This window comes from Ruditapes philippinarum, unplaced genomic scaffold, assembly GCF_026571515.1.
Source record: "Ruditapes philippinarum isolate M1 unplaced genomic scaffold, ASM2657151v2 ctg4461_1_1_1_1, whole genome shotgun sequence".
NCBI classification, from domain to species: domain Eukaryota; kingdom Metazoa; phylum Mollusca; class Bivalvia; order Venerida; family Veneridae; genus Ruditapes; species Ruditapes philippinarum.
In genome coordinates, this window is record NW_026865910.1 from 38,136 (window position 1) to 63,397 (window position 25,262).

The window sequence follows — 25,262 nt, forward strand, 5'->3', positions numbered from 1 at the left end:
CTAAGTTTAAAACTATCAATAATAGAGCAGAATATCAATAAAATACATAATGTCACTGGTTGACATTTCTGCTAAGTGGTTTCAATCAACTTCCTTCATTATTATATTTTTCTTTGAGAGAGAGAGAGGGGGGTGGGGGAGAGGATTACGTCATACCAACCACTGACACAGTAAAGGACAAATAGCAACTTTCCAGCTTTACTGATGGAAGTTGACCTCAGGTGGTCCTCTGTGAATTATTTCAGGCACCACTAACAATCTGTAGGCTAGCTGGATAGCTTCCTCAAATGTAAGAATCCAAAGTCAAAAGTTCTAAAGCCCACATGCATTAAGGGACTGACAGATTGACAACCAGACTAATACCATTATACGCTGGAATTTGTTCATGATTGTAATTGACACTCTATATACATACCAACATAGTCTGGAGTGCCTATAATGTCTCGTATATCTTCACCAGTATTTACTAAACATGCAAATCCTAAATCACATATCTTCACAGAGCCCTTCGGAAACTCGTCTGTTAACAGAATATTCTGTGGCTGAAATAAACCAAAACATAGAAATATTATGTTTTCGTCCTTGCTCTTTCCTTACAATAAAAGGTTATTTTTAGTTCAATAAGCATCAAATAAAGTCAATGTGAATTTCATGAAATGGATTTTGATTATATTTTCGTGATTCCAATGGCATATATTTTCTAAATGTTGCTCTTGTACTTTTTCACATGTTTGCAGACTTTGTGACACAATGCTATCACATATTTTGATCAAAATTGCTCCATAGAAAAATTCAAGCAGATATCTAGGTTTTTGACCTTTGTAGTTTCTGACAAGAAGTTTTTATTTAAATATTTCATTTTTTAGCTCTAGTGACAAAAATTTACATCAGATAATGACCATTTAAGATCATTCCTGTCAGATTTGGCCAAAATCTATCCAATGGTCCATGACAAATATTTGTATAAACATCACACAATATCAGCCTGTCATAAAAACCTTTCATCACCTTAATGTCAGAGGAGTTTCTTCATTTTTTTTTTGTTGGGATTTCGTCACATCAACACCGTATAGGTCATATGGCGAATTTCTAGCTTTACTGATGAAGAAAGACCTAAGGTGCCCTTCCGTGCATTTTTAGGATACCAATGGGCACCCAAGTAAAACCAACCGCATTCTGTAAGCTAGCTTGATAGTTTCCTCACATGAAAGAATCCATAGTCCCTCTCGAGATTCAAACCCAGCTGTGAGGGGAAAATGGCTTGAAGTCAACAACCTTAACCACTCACCTGAGGATGCCCAATATTCAGGTGAGCTAAAAATCTGTTAATTATACATGAAATAAAGATATACCTTCAAGTCTAAATGAACAATATTCTTCTCATGTAGGTAGACAAGGCCCTCTAATATCTGAGACATCAACAGTCGTACATCAGCCTCATTAAACTTCTCTTCTAATATACACTCTGTGAATAACTCACCACCAGCACAGCTAGACAAAAAAATATTTCATTCATTAACATCATTCATTTAACATAATTATCATTCATATTTAAAACTTTTGGATTTATTTTACTACTACATATTATGTATAAAATACTAATAATGTTTTGAGTAACAATACATATGCTTATTTCATAAATGACAAGACCCTGTTCAATTGTTTGAAACAGAGAAATACATGTATATGCCCCCAAACTGGGCCCAGTTAAGGAACCATGATCTTTGACTTGCAACAAAGGCATGATTACCTTATAATAGAAGGTTACAAGAGCAAAGAATATTTTCAGCTTTCTCATTACTTAAGAAATAAATATCAATGAATTAATTACTAAGATATGACCTGACATAACCATCAATGTATTATTTTGACATCCAAGAATACTCTTCATTCTCCCAATTCAACCACAAAATTAAGCCTAGTTGATCAGACACAACTATCAATGCACTATCATAGCCATTGGCTTTTGACATTCAACTGAGACCTTGACCTTTGGGCTGCTAAATTGCTCTTATTCACTACATTTCACCTTAATACATGTAAGCCATATGTTTATATTTAATTATTTATAGTGCTTTATATAAAGTTTGAAAGAGGTTTTATTGAAATCCTAGTTTGGCTTCTTTCTTATTTGCCTTTTTTTTTGTATAATGCCCACCTAAAGAAATTTGCAGTTTGGTTAAAAATTAACCCTGTGGTTTGGGAGTATATGCAGTGTAATACATCAAGCAAAAACAAAAGTACACCTCTAAGCACTTTGCACTTCAGTGAGCTAAAAAAATATAAGGCAGTAAAGGTAATTTTGTATTCCTCAAGAGTATATGCACATTATGCTACAAGAGAAGTTTTCCTGCCTAAAGCCTAGTGACACACATAGATGATGACTAATACCTCCCAGCTGATTTACCCTTCAGCAAATCTTTCATTCGTTTTCATGATTTGTACTCAGTGTGTCCATTATATATAATAAACCTACCTAGGTGGTATAAACAGTTTTATAAATTGATATATTTTTTTTTTATTTCATTTATCAAAATGTAATCTTTTCAATGTTTATCAATAGATTTAAAGACAAGAAAACAAGGTTAACACATATATAATGTGTTTTCAGATGAGAGATCTGAACAGAAAAATGACACTGAGTGGCAAAAAAGCATATTCTAATTCATTCAACATCAGCTTATTGCAGTAACAGGTTAAATCCTTCTAAATTTAATTAGAGTTAATCAGTTATTGCACTATGGTGCTCTAGTTACAACTTGCAATGCTTTGAAGGATTGCCTTTCATAATGCAAAAAAACACACACACAAACCTGCCTCTCTTCAAGTTCTTACACTACTTTTTTATAATTAAAATGTAATGTTTAATTAGTCTTTCTCCTACTTTTTTGTCTGATGAAAAGGCTTAAATTTGAAAATTTGTGACAGTTTGCTCCCAATAGCGTTCATTTAACCATTCATTTAAACCATGGGACTTTCTAGAAAACACTATGTACGCAAACCCTATGTAAGTCAACCACTAAGTTAGTTAGACATGGATAAGAAACAAACATCTTAAACAGCAACCATGAATCCTATGTGGCTCCTTTTAAACTGTTTAAATTTGTGTACTTGTATGGTACTGTTCAAATCTATAAAATTACAGAAAAATTAAAATATGTGATATACCATACCAGTGATTTTTTTCACTGTATTTTACAGCCCAATAAAGGCTGTTTCCCCTAGCTAAAAAATAGGCATATTTCCCCTAAAAATGCTTGTATTTTCCCCTAAAATTTTTGTGCTCTTCATTACCAGAACCATGACTTAACAGCATCTGACTTAGCTAGAAGTCAGAAAGCTATCCCTTTTGATAGCCTCTGCTATGTACAATGCATGTTAAATTGAATTGATATTAATTTTTTTCATAAAACTGTAAAATGTGTGGGTTAATTCCATTTTCAGTTGTTGGAATTTAATTTCAGGTTTTCCCCCTTTTCTTATTTATCGCCCTATATTTTCCCCTTCCGAAAGTCACAGGTTGTTTTGAAAATTGGAAAAAAAAATCACTGCATATTGTGATCAAAAGATCTCAAAATTTATGTACTAAGGTTAATGGTTCACAATGCTTACTATTCTGTTATGAGTATAAGTTCTTGTTGGGTTTCATACACTTCCTTCAAATTCACCAGTCGTGGATGATCGAGTGCCATTTCCAGCATGACAACTTCCCGCAATATCTCTTCTCGACAGGACTTTCCTCTTCTCCTTTTCTTGATGAACTTTGCTGCTAACACTTCCCCTGTTTTTTTGTTTGTACATTTTCTCACCACAGCGAATTTGCCCCTGAAAGAAACAGAGAAATTATCATAATAATATTGTAAGCCAACATGACTAAAAACTATGAGAATAAAGAATAAGATATTTACCTTTATATCACACCTTATAAAACGTAACCAATAAATTTTCAGCCATCAAAGCCAAATTATATTCCATCTAAGCTTGTTTATATTTTCTAAGTCTAAAAATTCCATATCAAATCAATATTGTACTCCATCTAGCCACACCCATATCATATCATTATTGTACTCAAAGTAATTCTACTATACAAAATCAATGTTGATGGTAAGTGTTTTCTTTGATTTAATGCTTGTGAAAGAGGGAGGTCTTATGTGGACATCATATAACTAGAACTGCCACTATCAAGGCGTGAATACCCCCGCATACCACTTTGTCAGAATCAACAGTGGCCATTTAGAGCTCAAGGACAACCTCCCTGCCAAATCTGGGGTTACTAAGCCAGTACATTGCTAAGTTATGTATTCTACATGCTTCAAATGTGAAAATGTCAAAATCAATACATTGCAGACAGGACATTTTTTAGCAATTGAGAAGAAAAGCTTTTTTTTTGTCAAGGTCCCTGTGACCTTGACCTTTGACCCAGTGACCTCAAAATCAATAGGGGTCACCTTATTGTCATGATCAACATCCATGCCAAATATGAAGACTGTTGGTCAAAGGAATCTTAAGTTAATGGGTGGACAAACTTTTTGAAGTCAAAGTCCCTTTGACCTTGACCTTTGATCCAGTGACCTCAAAATCAAAAGGGGTCATCTACTAATCATGATCAACATCCATGCCAAATATGAAGACTGTGGGTCAAAGGAATCTAAAGTTATTGGGCAGACAAACTTTTTGAAGTCAAAGTCCCTGTGACCTTTACCTTTGACCTGGTGACCTCAAAATCAATAGGGGTCATCTACTAATCATGACTAACCTTCATGCCAAATATGAAGACTGTGGGTCAAAGGAATCTTAAGTTATAGGGCGCACAAGCTTTTTGAAGTCAAGGCCCCTGTGACCTTGACCTTTGACCTGGTGACCTCAAAGTCAATAGGGGTCATCTATTAATCATGACTAACCTTCATGCCAAATATGAAGACTGTGGGTCAAAGGAATCTTAAGTTATTTCGGAGGACAAGCTTTTTGAAGTCAAGGCCCCTGTGACCTTGACCTTTGACCTGGTGACCTCAAAGTCAATAGGGGTCATCTATTAATCATGACTAACCTCCATGCCAAATATGAAGACTGTGGGTCAAAGGAATCTTATGTTATTGGGCGGACAAGCTTTTTGAAGTCAAGGCCCCTGTGACCTTGACCTTTGACCTGGTGACCTCAAAGTCAATAGGGGTCATCTACTAATCAGGACTAACCTCCATGCCAAATATGAAGACTATGGGTCATAGGAATCTTAAGTTATTGGGTGGACAAGCTTTTTGAAGTCAAGACCCTGTGACCTTGACCTTTGACCTAGTGACCTCAAAATCAATAGGGGTCATCTACTAATCATGACTAACCTCCATGCCAAATATGACGACTGTAGGTCAAAGGAATCTTTAGTTATTGGGCGGACAAGCTTTTTGAAGTCAAGGCCCCTGTGACCTTGACCTTTGACCTAGTGACCTCAAAATCATTGGGGTCATCTACTAATCATGACTAACCTCCATGCCAAATATGAAGACTAAGGGTCAAGGAATCTTAAGTTATTGGGCGGACAAGAAAAAACCGACGGATGGACGGCCGGACGGACAAGCTGATTCCAGTATACCCCCCTTACAACTTTGTTGTGCAGGGGTATAATTATGATTTTGGACTTGTACACAGCTGCAAAACCTATACCGGACTCTGCTAATTTATGTTTGACAGCTAATAGAATTCAGTATTGTAAACAACAATGTAATATAACCTCATAATATAAAGTATCAGCAACTACACATATATAATAATATGTATATTGTAAGAGTAACCTTGACATATATTTTCTGCTCTCATCATTTGCAAAACTGGAACACATTTTACACTTGCAGGTTTTCTGCAACCATGCCCTACTATACTACCTATGCAGAATACAAACCACAGGGGAAAAAACAACAAAAAAACTACTATCAGTTACCAAGACAAGACATCTCTATTTGACAAGTTAGTTTTCCTGAAAATGTTTTGCTAATTAAGATTTTGTGTTTTTCTGTGATTGAGTCATCATCTGCCATATGTCTATAATAAACCCAGCTGAAATCACATTGTGTTCTAGTATCAAACAGTCTCCTGTCAATACAGGGATAGGGGATGTAGAGTTTACCTGTAATTGCGACGGACACGCCCTCAGGCGCGTTCAGAGCTAAGTCATCTACACATGGGATTTCGTTGGCTACACTCGCGCAATGTGTCCTAAACCAATTAACAGCCCAAGAAATAGTACATGAATTTTATCCTTCAAAACTCCCATACTTTGTCTGGATATCTTAATGTCTTCCATATTTTGCCTTTTCAATTTCAAATTAAGTTATCCAAGTTAAAATATGAACGTATATTATTGATAAAAACGTTGTAGTCCCGTAGTATTATTGCGCAATATGCAAATTACTGCTGAAACGATTTACCGCTGTCGAAAAAGTAGGACAGCAAATTATACTACAATAAAGTGTAACCTCTGAGTTCCAAGACATTATTAGTAGGAAATAAATATTTCTACATTATACAAAACATTATTATTAACAAATCAAAAGTTTTTCGTGACTCTAGGATAACTCGCGCATTAATAAAAGAAGAACTATTTTCCTGACTCATACCGCGGGTTTAGCTGAATATTCAGCAGTTATTAATATATTAGATACAGTTCAATTGCTAGTATAAATATCTATTTTTGAAAATGCATGTAAGACACTTTACCGCCATGTAGTCTTGAAATCATGGTAAGGAAGTTATAATATCAGTTCTACTTCCGATTCTTGTGGTTTGTTTACATATTTTACTAGGTCATGATATGAGTTAACCTTCGATATTCTAAAAATAGATTCTGCTTTACCTGTTCTGATTTTTGGACAGGCGATTAGGAAGTACAACCAGCGGATTGTAATGCAATAGTTTTAGAAATGCTATACAATTGTAAGAAGCAAACAAGTTGAAAATGGAATTTAGTGTGAAGTTGAAAAGGACAACTAAACACTGTAGTGCTTAAGTGACATTTAAATTAAAATAAAAACGATGTGCTCTGGCCTCTACATCTTTACCTTGTAAATGAAAAAAATCTAAGAAATACACTATTAATTGCTGATGATTTTAACCAATTTTTTTTTAATGAGACATATCCAAGAGAAATAAAAATACAAATGACTTATATTTTATTGTCTGTATGCCCACTATGATATAACACGAAGCAATTCTAAATAGCATTCTCAAATGTACAATGTATTATGTTTGAAGTTTATTTGCCTGGATTTATTCTAGAAATATTTCGTTGATAGTTTTTTTTCTATTTACATATCATTTCCTAGAATAAATCGATAAGGACACTGATTTACAAGTTTGACCAGAGTTTTTAGGCATAAATTTCATTCTGTATTTAAGTGCTTGAAAGTAGAAAATCTGAATTATATCAATTTGAGACACAAAATATATTGCTCTACAAATCTCGAACTTGTATGGAACAAATTTTCTCTGTTATATATTTTGTGTTTTGTTTTTATTTTGTTTTGTTTTTCTAAAAGAAGCCTTGGTGTCTCTCCGGTTGCATGTCCGTCGCATTCAGTGCTGCAGCACTTTGATTTTTACTTCAGGGGCATGATTTTAATATCTATTAGAGAATTCTTCATCCCAAATAACTCTAGGCTATGAAGATTTATGTTGAAAGCTTCTTTTAAAGTTGTACTACTTAATGAGGTCAAAATTTGTCCCAAAACTGGGACATGATTTAAAGAAATAATTGGAATCCAAAAAAGACATAGATTATTTATAGACCTGATCTTGTAAGGTCTGAGTACCACTTTTTATAGTTTTATATAAAAAATTTCTTCCTTTCAGTTCAATGTCAAATTCACAATCTGGAAGTAAATTGATCAAATCTTATTTTCTATCTTTCTATAATAGCAAGTTAACAACTTTTAAAGAGAGTATATTCAGCATTCAATGACATGAGACAAATTGCCATAATAAATACTTCACAGAATTGAAAGACTAGTTTAACAGTCTATATAACAACCTAGATCAAAGTAATTTTAGTAAGATCTCCAATCTGATAGTTTGAAATCTTGGTTTTATATTAGATTGAACTATTTATGTACAAACATACAGTATATTAATATCTGAATATATATCATGACACTATATAACTACTATACCATTATAAATTAGAGATATAACATGACACACTAATCTTCGCAATGACAAACATAAGCTATATCAGTTTACCTACATGCTTTTGTTTGATGTTTCATAATGCCAGAGGGGTTCGCCTTATTTTTTAAATTGTAAGCAAACGCAGTGACCTGTGCTGACAAATTACACCATTGTTAACAAGTTTGTAACAAAATTTCTGTTTTATTCATCATGGTTTTCCGTCAACGTTAACGTTTTTTCAACTATTTTGTACGAAAATTATGTTGAAAAGCATTCCTGACTTTCATTCTTAATCAAACAAAACATGATTTGTGTCACAGGTTTGCTTTCAAAATAAAAAAAATATTTTTTTTTTTTAAAAGACAGCAAATGTTTACAATTTGCACACAATTCCTATTATTTTGGAATATAACGATACAAATAGCTGACATTTCAAGTAGGTGAAGATATATGATTTAGGTGAACAAAATAATTGATGAATTGACAGAAAGTCAATATATTACTCATGGTTTTTCAGGTTCTTGTAAACAAATTCAATGACTTGCAGTATAAAACACAATGTAGCCATATGACATGACCTACACACATTTCTCTTTTGCCTGATTCAGGTACGGTAAATGTTTTTTTTAAGAACATCTTTGCAAATACCAAACAAATTTTGACTAATAAAAGTGCACACTATCAGTGATCTTACAAGCTACCCACAGAACATCAAAATTTAGAAAACCCCTGAACGCATTTTTTTACCAGAACATTCAGGTACATTTATTTTTTCATAGCTCCAGGATAAACGGTACACATTCTTGTATCAAGTTTTCCGTGTCTTCTCACTGTTTTATAGGAAAAGAGGGCTATGATGGCTGTATATCGCTCAAAAGACAATCAAGGCTCTAAATGATAAGGCACATATAAATATTATGAAATACTGATACAGTCAATGAATTTAAGATTTTGAATTTACTAGCCCAAATTCCAGTTTTGAATTGTATAATTTATATTTAATAAAATTTTCTTAAAATTTTCACTGGCCCAAACTAATTTTCACTGGTCATGGGCCACCGGGCCAGTGCTAAATTCCATGACTGCTGATAACTATGAATGTCCTATAACCACTCCCCCTTCTCCCAAACTAAGTTAATTCAGATAAATTTATCTTTAAAATATAATGAGAAAACTGTTTATAACATAGCAGATCATATACATGGTCAATAATGAATAGCCATAAAATCTTCCTAACGTCTTTTTAACATTAATGGACTGTTCCAAATCCAATACCATACAAATATAGGAGTGTGGGTTTAATTAAATTTTTCATTATCACCAATTAATCTTTTCTATTCCAATTAAGCTTTAATACTAGCAGTTAATTTTATTCAATGTGATTGCAACAACCTGCGAGGGTTTAAAAATCAAAATGCAAACAAATCAATGTCTACAATTACAAAGTCAGCTTATTATTTCTTCTACCTGTATCAGACAGGTGATTAAAAATTTGAGCATGTAGAATTTACACACTGAATTGAAAAATATTTTTCAGTCTTGTAAGGGGTATCAGTTACAATACCGTATATTACTTTGAATATTTATGCAAATACTCTGCACATACTTATAGTATGACTCATACATAACTTTGATATGATGATCACGTGACCACCAGCAATATGTTACACTATCTCTTCAACATTATCTAAAATTGAAAGTCAATATCAGATTGTACAGTGTGAACATGTTTACTAATTAAACAACATCATATTGAAATACATTATTTAAACAGACCTATAAAATCACAATATACTTAAACTCCATCATTTTATCCTACCTTACAAAACATGACTATATTCATTTTTTACTTATGTAAGTGTCAGCAGACTTCATAAATTTCAGGATAATATATTAAGCGGTCCAAACAAAGAAGTAAATGGCAAGCTGAGTGGAAATAGTTAAATGTTTTACTTAACCCCTAAAATTAACAGGTGCATAACTGCTTACAAGATTTCACTTTAACCTACTTTTTAAGAGTATCATGGCTGATGCATTTACCTTTCACTCAAATTTTGATCATTTCAATTTCATATTTAAGCAATAATTTTTCAGATTTTCTGCTTCTACCAATATGCTGTCGGCTGAAAAGGGAAAGTCTAACAAAGACTAATATAGTATGTTTGATTTTGACATCCTTATAGTGGTCTCTAGCTGTGGCCGAGTGGAGTGGGTTTAAAGCCCAGGAGGAACTTTGGATTCTTTCATGTGAGGAAGTTATTAAACAAGCTTACTGAAGGTCAGTGGCTATACTAAGGTGCTTGTGCACAGAGGGGCAACCTGAGGTCTTCCTCCAGAAGTAAAGATAGAAAGTCGCAATATGACCTTTTAAGTGGGACATAAAACCAAAAAACAAACACACAAATATTTGACACCCTTATACTTGACAAATGACAATGCATTACATGAAAGATACAAAATCCGCCACCCTGTGACTGAGGTGACGGAAATTTAATAGAAAGTTTTTAACAGATTATCTTTTGTTATTTTGATCTCATGTTTAACTAATATCACAGGATCAAGGCTTTTCATAATAAGACAATAATTTGTAACATATAAGCTCCAATAAAATTATCTTTGATGTAATTCAATTTACTTAAGTACTATTCTTTAATTTTCACTTTACAATTTGATTATTAACAAAGGTAACCTTTATTGTATTAGTACTATTAGCACTTTCAAGCTATGGAAAATCCAATAGTGAATTATAAAATTAAATGAGGTAGAAATACAGTTTCATGTCTACCATAAAGGTTAATACAAGATTATCACACCCTAAAAAGTCACCGAGAGATAATAAATGTCAAAGATAATTGAATATCATTACCGCAACTTTAATTTGAACATCAATACGGCAACCATATCACCTGAATTTGAAAATAATCAAGCATTGGTACCTTTGAAATTTGATATCAAAGAATTTAAATTGATTCAAATCAGGTATAAATTACTGCCAAATCTCTAATTGTTGTCTTTAAATGATCAGCATATTTGCCAAATACATTACAATATAAGTCTCAATTAACTTTATCTGGGCAAATATACATTTGAATGTCTTAAAAGCACGGCCTATTTTTAACCGGGATCTAAATTTTGTTCCCATTAGAGATTCAATGACCTTTTCACTATACTCACAAGACCTTAGTGTACTTTAACAACAGCCACGTATACACTGCTTAAAATAAATCATTTTCTTAATTACTACCAATTTTCACATGTTTTATGCATTTTGAATATACATGTAGTTACATACTTAACAAAACAGTTTGATTTAACTTAATTGCAAGTTAACAGACCTTACAGATCTCATTTATGCAGAAAATATTGACAATATTCATGCCAGCTAAATGGTCATTATAAGCATTGCATTCAGAGCAACTCCCAAGAGCATTAAACGGCTCACAATGAGCATTAAATGGACCCTAGTGTGTACATGCATGATTGAGCTCACTATGAGCATATAATGAACTCCAATGTGTACATAATTTAAATTATGTTATAAAAGCTCACAATTAGCATAAATGGACCTACACTGTGTACATGCATGAGTTAAGCTCAATATGAGCATTCAATGGACTCCAGTGTGTACATGCATGAGTAAAGCTCACTGTGAGCATTCAATGGACTCCAGTGTGTACATGCATGAGTAAAGCTCAATATGAACATTTAATGGACTCCGATGTGTACATGCATGAGTAAAGCTCAATATGAGCATTTAATGGACTCCAGTGTGTACATGCATGAGTAAAGCTCAATATGAGCATTTAATGGACTCCAGTGTGTACATGCATGAGTAAAGCTCAATATGAGCATTCAATGGACTCCAGTGTGTACATGCATGAGTAAAGCTCACTGTGAGCATTCAATTGACTCCAGTGTGTACATGCATGAGTAAAGCTCAAAATGAGCATTTAAAGGACTCCAGTGTGTACATGCATGAGTAAAGCTCAATATGAACATTTAATGGACTCCGGTGTGTACATGCATAAGTAAAGCTCAATATGAGCATTCAATGGACTCCAGTGTGTACATGCATGAGTAAAGCTCAATATGAGCATTCAATGGTAACGGACTCCAGTGTGTACATGCATGAGTAAAGCTCAATAGGAGCATAAAATGGACCTCCAGTGAATGAGTGTGTACATGAATGATAAAAGGTCACTGTGAGTAATAAATTGAATACAACGTGTACATGCATGATTTAAGCTCAACACAAGCATTCAATGGACTCCAGTGTGTACATGCATGAGTAAAGCTCAATATGAGCATTTAATGGACTCCAGTGTGTACATGCATGAGTAAAGCTCAATATGAACATTCAATGGACTCCAGTGTGTACATGCATGAGTAAAGCTCAATATGAGCATTCAATGGACTCCAGTGTGTACATGCATGTGAAAAGCTCACAGTGGGCATTCAATGGACTCCAGTGTGTACATGCATGTGAAAAGCTCACAGTGGGCATTAAATGGACCTGCAGCGTGCTCAATACATGATAAAAGCCTATTTTGAGTATTTATGGATCATGCCAGCTAAACTGCTCACTGTGATCAACGTTTAATATACTCAAGTGTGTTCATGCATGTTTAAAGGCCATTATTAACATTGTGTTCATATATGTATAATAAAGGCTCATCAAAGACATGCAGGGTATTAAAATCTCATCATGCCAGCAAAACTTTATTCATTGCAAGAAACATAATGAGCACATGTACTTTAATTTAATGCATGATGCAGTCTAACTCATAAAGTAAGAAGAGAAATGTATTTTTGATGCAACAAATATATTTAATCAAAAGTTTGTCTAAACTTTGAAGGAAAGATGAATTCAGCAGTCATTGAATGGGGGATTGAGTTACACTGGATGTCAAACACCGAGATGGAATTTGTTATTTACGGGTATGGTGTTATGGTAAAGTCATTATATAACTACATTTAATGGCTTCTTTTTGTTAAAATATTTTGTGGTACAGCATTTGACAGGGTAAACTTCAAACTGTATTTTTTTCAAAAATTAATTTACTTAAATGTAACAAAACAGATTATAAAGAATATAACATTTAGAACAAAAAGGTACATCATCACATATTTACATGTACAAGAAAATCTGATCTTAAAAACATACATTATAAACAATGTACTGGTACACTTTGAAAATATTATTACAAAATTTAAGTCTAAGTGATAAGAACAAGTTGTAGAAATTCCTTTAATAAACATCTTTATGTTGTAATTATGTATTAAGAACAGAGAAGGAAATATTAAGGATGTGCATTTCCAGCTAGGTTGCGATCCTATCCATGATTCAGACCCAACAATTCATGAACTGAACAACAAATCATCTAAATGTTCTTCATTTTGTATTAACACTAAAATAAACTAGAGGATGCTTTTGTAAAAAAGCGCATGTCTCCCCCACTGCACTGTGACCTTGACCTTTGACCTACTGACCCCAAAAACAATAGGGATCATCTGCTCTATAACACCAATCATCCTATGAAGTTTGAGGGCTGTAGGTCAAAAGGAACTCTAGTTATCATCCGGAAACGAGAAATTGACCAACGGTCACTGTGACCTTGACCTTTGACCTACTGACCCAAAAACAATAGGGATCATCTGCTCTATAAGACCAATCATCCTATGAAGTTTGAGGGCTGTAGGTCAAAAGGAACTCTAGTTATCATCCGGAAACAAGAAATTGATCAACGGTCACTGTGACCTTGACCTTTGAACTACTGACCCCAAAACAATAGGGATCATCTGCTCAATAAGCCCAATCATCCTATGAAGTTTGAGGTCTGTAGGTCTAAAGGAACTCTAGTTATCATCCGGAAACGAGAAATTGACCAACGGTCAGTGTGACCTTGACCTTTGACCTACTGACCCCAAAAACAATAGGGATCATCAGCTCTAAAAGACCAATCATCCTATGAAGTTTGAGGGCTGTAGGTCAAAAGGAACTCTAGTTATCATCCGGAAACGAGAAATTGACCAACGGTCACTGTGACCTTGACCTTTGACCTACTGACCCCAAAAACAATAGGGATCATCTGCTCTATAAGACCAATCATCCTATGAAGTTTGAGGGCTGTAGGTCAAAAGGAACTCTAGTTATCATCCGGAAACGAGAAATTGACCAACGGTCACTGTGACCTTGACCTTTGACCTACTGACCCCAAAAACAATAGGGATCATCAGCTCTATAAGACCAATCATCCTATGAAGTTTGAGGGCTGTAGGTCAAAAGGAACTCTAGTTATCGTCCGGAAACGAAGAATGGACGGACGGACTGACGGACTGACGGACGGACGGACGGACTGACGGACGGACGGACAGGGCAAAAACGATATGTCTCCCCCCGAGGTGGGGGAGACATAATTACAATGTTGTTTGAATTATTATACATGAAAATTAAAAAATGCATATCAAGAGTAACTTTTACATATAGTTTCAAGTTTAACAAGAGCCACCGCCGGGCGGGGGCAACGCTCGACTTTTTACTTTTTCTAAACGCAAACATAGAAAGGTTTGAACATATCTTAACGTTTCCTTTTTATAAATTTAGTTGGTCTGTCTTGTCACATTAGTTTTGTTTATATATTTTGTATATATATATGAATAGAAACATTACGCAATTTCTAAAAATAGCAACATTACGCAATTTCTAAAAATAGCAACATGATGCAATTTCTAAAAATAGAAACAATGACGCAATTTCTATAAATAGCAACAATGACGCAATTTCTAAAAATAGAAACAATGACGCAATTTCTAAAAATAGCAACAATGACGCAATTTCTAAAAATAGCAACAATGACGCAATTTCTAAAAATAGAAACAATGACGCAATTTCTAAAAATAGAAACTATGACGCAATTTCTAAAAATAGCAACAATGACGCAATTTCTAAAAATAGCAACAATGACGCAATTTCTAAAAATAGAAACAATGACGCAATTTCAATAAATAGCACCAATGACGCAATTTCTATAAATAGCAACAATGAGGCAATTCCTAAAAATAGAAACAATGACGCAATTTCTAAAAATAGAAACAATGATGCAATTTCTAAAAATAGAAACTATGACGCAATTTCTAAAAATAGCAACAATGACGCAATTTCTAAAAATAGCAACAATGACGCAATTTCTAAAAATAGAAACAATGACGCAATTTCAATAAATAGCACCAATGACGCAATTTCTATAAATAGCAACAATGAGGCAATTCCTAAAAATAGAAACAATGACGCAATTTCTAAAAATAGAAACAATGACGCAAATTCTATAAATAGCAACAATGACGCAATTTCTAAAAATAGCAACAATGACGCAATTTCTAAAAATAGCAACAATGACGCAATTTCTAAAAATAGCAACAATGACGCAATTTCTAAAAATAAAAACAATGACGCAATTCTATAAATAGAAACAATGACGCAATTCTTGTTGTTGTTGTTGTAAATATATATATATACACACACACACCAATAAATATATAATTATGGTCATTTAATGCACAAATCTGAGAAAATTCAGTAATTTAACCTTCAAGGTCAAGGTCATTAAAGAGCCCAAGCAAATTTGGGTTTGATAAACAACGAGGTCTGGTCCCTTAGAATGTTCTGTTATAATATGAAGTTGATCCCTTCAATAATAATAGCTAAAAGTTACAGTCAGTTACCGCCAAAACAATGAAAATTTCAATAATTTGACCTTCAAAGACAATGTCATTAATGAGTGAAGGTCAAGGTCTTTCGGTATATTTTTAACAGTTATCTTTGAAGATTATTATGTTCAAGTTTCAAGACAATCCATTCAAAAATAACAAAGTTACAGCCAATAATAGCCAAAAAAATGAAAATTTCAATAATTTGACCTTCAAAGTCAAGGTCATTTATGAGTGAAGGTCAAGGTCTGGCTGGTTATTTTTAAGGGATATCCTTGAAGATTATTATGTTCAAGTTTGAAGACAATCCATTCAAAAATAACAAAGTTACAGCCAATAATAGCCAAAAAAATGAAAATTTCAATAATTTGACCTTCAAAGTCAAGGTCATTTATGAGTGAAGGTCAAGGTCTGGCTGGTTATTTTTAAGGGATATCCTTGAAGATTATTATGTTCAAGTTTGAAGACAATCCATTCAAAAATAACAAAGTTACAGCCAATAACAGCATGAACAAGCAAAAATTGGACTTTTAACCTTGAAGGTCAAGGTCATTTATGGATGAAGGTCAAGGTTAGTGTGGTCTACTGAAAGGTCTTGTCCCAAGGGTTGTTGTGGCCAAGTATGAAGACAATACACCAAGAAATAAAAAAGTTATGATCCAGGTACAAGTTTGCGGACGGGAACGGCAACGGCAACCTGACTATAACAATACCTCTACTATAACAATACCTCTACTTTTTTTTTCAAAAAAAAAAAAGTCGAGCTAAAAACTGAAAAAAGATGTTTAATAAAAACATTTTATTTTTAACTCTTTCACATAAATTTTGCATATAAATTTATTTACATATTCTGTATAAAACTGAGCACAGGATAAATGCATGTGAAATGTTAACATGACAAAGTTAAACAGTAAAACAAAAGTTTTTTTTAAGAGGTTTTACATATTAATTGAAAAGTTACTGGTACCAAGACTTTTAATTAATATTATATGTGAATGGCCATTCAGCCATCTTAGGACTTTTGGATAACTGAACCATATTGTCAAGGTCTGGATCGTGAATATCTGAGTGTCCCAGTAATTGTTATACAGCACTAGAAAATATTGTCTAATAGTTTGTATGAATTAATACTAATTACTCTAGTACCTGTTGATTATTTGTTGAAAGTATTACAAAACGACCAAGGAATGTGACCTATAGACGTTCTGTCATAAATTTATCAAAATCATTTTAATATGAAATAAGCCATGTTAAGCCCTCAGTTCTGATAACAAATGGCTACTAAGACAAAATTGAATGTTCGCTGAATGATATTCTTTTATTTATCACTGACAGATAACCCAGTGTGAAGAGAGTAACTGAAACAAACTGATATAATCTTGTTCCCCTAATCGAAAGTATGTCTATAAGCTTATACATTTTTGTAGCTTCCTACACAATCAAACTAAAATAAATTCTGTATAAACCAATCTAAATATGAACCAAATTTTCCAAAACCATGTCTTTTTTTTGGGGTTGGGTTTTATGTCACATATAGGTCATATGGTGACATTCCAGCTCTACTGGTGGAGGAAGAACTAAGGTGCCCTTCCATGCATTATTTTAGGCACAAACAGGTACTAGAGTAGAACCACTGATGTTCAGTTAGCTAAATGTAGCTGGATAACTTCCTCATGATAGAATCCTAAGTCCCTGTCAGGATTAGAACCAACAGCCATGAGAGACAAGTAGTTTGAGGTCAACAACCATAACCATTCAGCCACGGACTCCTTTGACCATGAAGCGCAACCTTGACCTTAAAAGGTACTGATGTGGGCCTTGCAAATTCAGATACATCCGACAGAATTTGACCTTTGAACTGAAGTATGACCATGATCTTGATGGTGCGGACATGCATCTTGCATGCAACAAATTGTGATAAGACCTGCCAAAAGACTCCAGTCGTAATTAAGACTACACATGTAGTATAATTATGACAAATCACTAAGTTCAATCACATGCTGTTAATAAATTTAAGGTATATTAATTAAATTAATAAATCAAGGTATAATATGAAATCTTCCTTATATGATATTTGAGAAGGAACAGGGAAGCAAATAGACTGCAGTCGTGCCAGTCAAGGAAGAAATCCACAATCAAAATATATCATTTCAGTATAAAATCAAATGTTATCATCACATGACTTTTAATTGCTTACTGATAATTAATAAATTAGCCTATGATAAAAGGGAAAGTCTGACAAGATAAAAGGGAAAGTCTGATAAGATAAAAGGGAAAGGTTTTTTTTTTAAGATAAAAGGAGAGTCATGCCCTGAACCTGCTGACTTTGTAACATAGATTGTCCTGCTTTATATTTAGAACAGTCCATTCAAAGTTTGTAAGCTTTGGGGGAAGATTTTTAAGACTGAATTTTCAAATTCTATTTTTAGCTCTGATGATTTACTTGATACATATCAAAATGGAACCTGTTTATATAACTTTTGTAGAAGGTCACTCATAAGGTGAATTCTCCGGCTTGCAAAATCTTATCTGCATGATCAAGAAAAAGTAAGAAAAGTAAATAATAAAAAATACTTTTTGATGATAATTTTGTTTAATTGAAGCATCAGATAAGGAATACCCATTCATTAGAAAATGAGAATTGTCCCAAACAAATGAATTGATAGATCTGTACTCTGACCTTTCATTTGAATAACAATAGAATTAACCACAAATATTGAATTAATTATGCTCTTTTGTTTACAAATAGAATGTGGTGAAATTCTTATTGTAAGCCATTGTATTTAATATAATAATCTGAATTAGACATATCAGGGACTCAGGGTCATGTTAGAATCTATACATGTACATTGAATGTTGGGAGAACATCATTTTTGCCCTTCCACAAAACTATATTCATCCAAATTTTGAAGCAAAGGTAACAATACTCAATCTAGGGCACATAAAATTTGTAAACACTTGTAATTCTTACTTAACTGTCAGGACACTGAGACTAGAACCCAATTGAATGAAATTGTTGCAAGATTATACAATCCCCCAAAAAATTTCTTGTACATATAAACAATTTTAATTCTACTTATACAGATGAAAAAAGTCTGAAATGAAATGCATTAAAATTTATCATATTTTACTTAGCACCTTAAGACATACAACAAACATTTACTATACATAAACATAAATGTTTATTTAAAATATTTACACAATTGAAAAGAAGAAAATATTTCAACCACTTCATTCATAAATAAAACAGCACCCCTGCATAGATATTTACTGAAATCATTCTGTCCATGAGACAGATTTTGAAAATTGAGTATGTTACAAAAATGTACCTACATACATGTATACAATGTAGAACAATGTACATTAAACACATCAGTGCTGTAGAGGATTGTATCTGGCTTGATCTACAAGTGACTTCCTCATATGTTGGATCAATTCAGATACAATATGTTTTTTTCTTTGGCATGCCTTAGTATTAAAATAGTTTCTTTAATATTTACCTACCTGAATATAGATGAGTCTAGCATTAATTTTGGAATTTTTTATTTATTTAGTACTTAAAAGTTTCAAGAAGGATTTATGCTCCAATTTCAAACTGATAAAATCATATAAACAAGTCATCACAGTACATAGACCAGTGTTTTTTTACCATATATAACATAGGCCAATAAAAGCCCTCTTTCCAATCAAAACTTTCTTTAAAATCATACATTTTTCTAAAAAAAATTCACTTACAATGCACATGTACACCCGTTTTTTTCTTTCTTCCCAAATAAGCAATTTTAAGATAATTTCCCCCAAAATCAAAAGGCTAAGGCCAGAGAGACAGAGGTAAGATTATATGGATGGTGCAGTCTATTTAGGTGGCAAAATACTCAAAAAGTTGTTATGTCTTTACTCTCCAACTTTAAAAGCAAATAATGATTGTCCATACTTAACATAATACCATACCCAGACTATGGTATAATTTTCAGTTTTGAAGATCGAAGGAGTAAGTGTTTCTGGGCGGAGCTATAGGTTAAAACAGATACACCATTGGTGCGTGGACAATTTCTGGGTTTGCGTAAATTATACCATAATCACATGACCTTTCTTATGCAACCTCACTCGACTTCGTCTCGTGAGGTCAAGGCATAAGAAAGGTCACGTGATTATGGTATAATTTACGCAAACCCAGAAATCGTCAACGCAGCAATGGTATATCTATTACATATTCTACCTTCATACTGTATGTTTTCATGATCACTGTCATTTTATATATACTGTATTCACTTTGACACAAACTATCTACATTTTTTTCAAACAATATATTTTATAAGAATATCCAAATGATACATTGCTATTGTTTTTATCAATATTTGAAATATTTTTGTTGCAAATTCTGCCCTGGCATTGTAGACCAATCCACTGTAACCAAAGGACAGTTATTCTATCCTAGAAATACATGTAAAATAATCGGGTACAAACCTGCCAATATTCTCTCCTACGATGTACTTGTCTGTTAGAGGGTCGGAGATGATGCTTGTACTTGGTGTATATACAGCACTGTCATTTGTAGATTTGATTGCATTGTGGTAATGAGGCAGGTGAGGTCCGTTCTTTATTGACATTATCCCTTATTTTATATCCTAGTTATATTTTTCACATTAAATTCTTCACCATTCTTTTATCTGAATAAAAAAAGAGATTTATTTTTTCAACCTTAAAATTATTATGAACTTAATCAACAAACCCAAAAATACATTTTATAATAATGTTGGATATTAAAGACAGACTCAATAAACAATGAAAAACAAGTTTAGTAAAAGCACAACCATGTAATAACATTAGTTTAGTTCAATAAAGCAGTCACAAATGGAAATGAGGTTGTCTGAAATGCAAAATTTGAAAAATCAACAGTGGCATATGACTCTAGATAACCAACTAGAGATTCTTTGCTAGAACATGTAATAGATTCTAGATTTCTACTATGTAGAAGTACATGTACAAAATGTAGGTCATTGTGTCACATGTGGTCTCATTCAAGGTTAAACTTTGATATCCCTTCAACCCTTAACCAATCTATCTCTGAGAACTGCCAACCACTCTCATGAGAGAGGCATGGAATAAGTGTGGGTCGGATTATTAGTAAAACTTCTAAAAGGTGAAAGAAAAGTAAGTGCAAATATTGTTAAATTGCCAAGAAAGGCGATACTGGAAAAGAATTCTAGTTATGGTTAAAATGTTAATAGTGAGGATAAAATAGTTAAAAACACTGGAAGCAAGACTAATACTGGCAACCCTACTACTGCCTGTTTGAACTGACTTACATGTATATTGAGAGGGGTGAACATGTTGCTAAGGAATTATTCCATAATACATTATGCTATGTGAAAGAAAAAATACTTATAGTTATAGTAGTGGGAGGAAACCTGTATTTGACATATGGATACATGTATTTAAGGGGTGCATATTATGTCTGTTTAACCTTGTGGGGCTTAGACTTAAGGTGGGAGAATAATTGCAACTAGGTTGGAACTGTCCATTTGGAGTTTTAATAGTAATACAGGATTTTGATATCAAATAGAAAAAATTGTGTTACCAACATTCTTAATGTAGAAACTGGTCAGATTCATTAATGTGCAGTTTGGCTCTATACAGCATTACAGGTGATATTAAAAGGCGAGTCAATTAGGAGAAGTTGACAGTAAGGTGAATTACTTAGTCCTTCATTGAAAGATTTCTCATCTTATTTTCATAGTTTTAAGTTTATAGGAAAATGCAAATTAAAGAGGATTTGACCAATGTGAAAAATAGCTTCAATTTGCAGTTTATGTATAAACTTTTGGACTAATAGTAACAAAGATTGGTTCTGAATCTGAATTCACTTTGTTCACAGTCAGAATCTGGCTTTGAAAGAAATATTGCCTATAATATGTAACAAGGAAGTGGACATAAAATAACATATGCATTTTCGACTTTCATATAATTCTGAAAAGTGCCATACAACTAGACAATACAGTGTGTCCTGGCTAGCCGTACATGACATGGTATGGCTAAATTTTTTAACTAAGGCCCATCGCTACACCCCTATTTCATAATCATATCATTAATTAATGCTGCATATTTCAACATTTTTAATTTTCCAATGTTTTGTTAAAGTCTATAAATAATCTTTACTAATCTCTGTAGCAAAAAATTTCCTGAACATTAGACATGATTTAAAATCCCAATGAATGTGAAATAAACAGCGTGTATTCTACCATTAATTTCTTGAAAATATTATCCCTAGAACAAAACTTAAAAAAATGAATTTCCTTTTAACAAAATATTCAACCTAAAAGCTACCGATAAAGCAATTATAATCCCTCTCTTGTTTAAAATAATTCCATTTTTTCCGATATACTACCGCAAAATACATGCCAATCTTGATTGCTAATTCGACCGCCAACTTTTAGATGACGAAATTTCTAACGGAAATTTATCAAAAACAATAATTCCAGCATGACCCCTTGTTGTTGGAAATAGATTAATTGGTCCGTTAAAAAATTTGGAATCAATTTTGTAGAATAGTTTCTTTCCAGTTTTGGGGGGGCGGGAGCGAAATAGTGGCATGATATTTTTGTATTTAATTGATAAAAATCCAAATTCTCCGCAAGTTTTTGGTTAATTGGATAGATAAACATTGAAAGAACAAAAAAATTTTGAATAAAGTCTTGTAAGGCGTCAACTCACCTCATTTTTAATTTTTTCAAAATGCTACGCGTTTTTGACCAATAACTATTAGACGTCAGGCTTGACCAACATAAAACTATAACAAGCCTGTAACGTCTAATCTATTGGACTAGACATGGTATGGCTAAAACTTTTGGCTAACCATACAGGCCCATGTGGCTAGCCACCTCTATGTAACAATACACAATATCCAGGCTTAATGTAAAATAAGACCTGGCCTATCTTACAACATAATAAAAATATAATAAATTTATGACTCAACTCAAAGAGTAAAATTAGAATTAAGACCAATCCTATCAAATTATATTTTTCATTTGTTTGGGTTTACCTAATCTTTCTTTATTCCATAATTTCCTGTCAAACCCATTACATGATCATACACATCCAATTACAGTGAAATAATCAGTTCTTGAAATTCTAACCATTCAAAAGGCCTTTTCTATGGTAAATATGTAATCCATACCCCACCCACCCATCTTCCGTGTTAAAACTTATAAACAAAAAGAATTGCCTTCTTTCGCATAATATTTCACCACGAGCAATAAAAAGCTACCCGTATATAAAGCAATTACTCAATTTACTTCCAGATCTCTTGTTTAAAATATGTCATATGTTTTTCCGATTTCTTACCTGCAAAATTTTACTTCCAATTTATTTTATATCGACCGTCCATTTTAGTGTACGAAATTGTTCGAACGAATTTCTAAAAATACAATATCCACGCAGTGATCTCCCCTTGCTTGTTGGACAATTTAGAATTTGTCAAAATTGGCACACCGCAATTTAAATAAATTTAGTAGTATATACAGACTTTTTACGAATAGTTTTTGGCCCCCATAGTTTTTCGGGGGGGGGGGGGGCTGAGATAGGGGCCATGAGTCCATTTTTGTATCTTATGACATAAAAACCAAATCTCCCCCACTTCATCTGGATCCGCGCATTCCAATCTACGGATAGTAACATTTTCTAAAAAATAAAAAAAAATGTATTAAATAATGTTCAGTTTCTACTGTACGCGTGCAACCCCTCCCGCCTTTCTCGAGTTATTCCCTGAACTACTTATATTAGTCACCAAGTTCTCGGCTCGTGTACAGCGCATGGTTTCTTAATTTGACCATTTAACTAAATTATGGCATTTTGGTTCTTTTTTTCCCCCAAATATGCATGTATTCAAAATTACTTTGGGCACGGATTTATATTAATTCGTGCTTTCGGGAATGTAATGTATTACACTGCATTAAAATTCATTTTGGCCGCCAGGAACATACAAATGTACATGTATATGTAGCTGAGTCTTTGGAATGTTTGCCGTCATGATCTCTTTATCTCTTGTAATAATTACAGTAAACTTTTATTAAGTAATTTGATAAATACGCGGTTTTATTCCGATATTAAACTGTCTTATTATATGTTGTACAACAATGTTTCAAATTGCTTTGTTGTCGAAGATATGAGACCTGCATAACATGTCTGAAACGTTTGTAATTGCCACAATAACATCTGCTTTTTCCATTTTGTTGGTGAGACCTGTATCGCCCTTCGTTTTTAAACCAATAAAACCCACAACATAATATTTTGGAATTGAAATTAATCACAAGTATTAAACAGCAAAAAAGAGATAAGTTATCCGTCTGAAGGTTTAACGGGACTCCAGGACATGACAGTACCCTAGAATTTTGTACCATTTGATGGAGGTCTGAACCAGTAACTTTTGTGCAAATTTTCAGATCATTCTCTCACCATGTTTTTCCAGAATAATTATTTTAACCCAAAAATGAAAAGCGTTTCACTGTTTTTCACACATTCGCGCTTAGAATGGCACTTATACTTACGATTTAGTATATTTTTTATTACCATTTGCAGATATTTCCATATGGTAAGTGCTTCACTTGATCTATGTAAAAAGAATTATTATGTCTGTCTGTCAATACGTGTGTGTGTTTCTCTCTCAGTTTTTTTGTCAATATGGTCGCTATACCAGCAGGACTGCACATCACGATTGTTTCGAGTGACGGAATACTTTATCAAGCCAGCGCTCCCATTTGTAGTTGTAACACCACATTATAATCAATATCACTTGGAACTATTTTATTTAGATTTAAACTGCATCACTTGTACACACATCTGATACAGATTTTTTTTACTATCTTAAATAACCAGTAAAAACTTTTCATAAAATCTATAGTGCGTGCATATGTGCGCATGTCATCTTCAAGAAAACTTCCCTTTCTGTTTGGTTGAGTAAGAATAAAACGACTTAAATGAGACAAAAAGAAATATTTATTTTTTGATTACACATTCTGTTTACAAATCATATCTTTTTCCAAACAAATCATTATCGTTGTTCAAACATTGGTAAAACTTTTTTTTTCAAAATCACGAACTTGTATAATTTCTTCGTCAACATGTTTTGGTATAGATCTAAGAAATGACTAGAAATACATATAAAATCATGACATATTGTGTTAAAAAGTGTTATAAAGTAATGCATCAAAATCAAAATCTTGAGCACAAAATTCTATACTTAAAAATATTTACAAAAATTGACTGATGAGCCATAGAATATATAGAGGATATTGAATGAGTGTAAGTTCAATACTGAATTTATTGCACGAGTTGAATAAAATTATATTATGCGAGCCTCTGGCGAGCATAATATTATTTTATTCAACGAGTGCAATAAATTC

At 33.1% G+C, this 25,262-nt stretch overlaps 1 protein-coding gene across 1 annotated transcript in view; it reads right to left on the reverse strand.

The window, feature by feature from the left end:
- Positions 1-23,321, reverse strand: part of LOC132730708 (calcium/calmodulin-dependent protein kinase type IV-like) — a 34,995-nt gene extending 11,674 nt beyond the window's left edge. Inside the window, exons 1-5 of the mRNA XM_060716686.1 lie at positions 23,206-23,321; positions 20,329-20,531; positions 3,613-3,825; positions 1,353-1,491; positions 416-542 (exon numbers count right to left, since the gene is read on the reverse strand). Of these exons, the coding sequence (XP_060572669.1) occupies positions 416-542; positions 1,353-1,491; positions 3,613-3,825; positions 20,329-20,471 (622 nt within the window). The 5' untranslated portion in view covers positions 20,472-20,531; positions 23,206-23,321. The remainder of the gene's footprint in view (positions 1-415; positions 543-1,352; positions 1,492-3,612; positions 3,826-20,328; positions 20,532-23,205) is intronic.
- Positions 23,322-25,262: the final 1,941 nt, after the last annotated feature.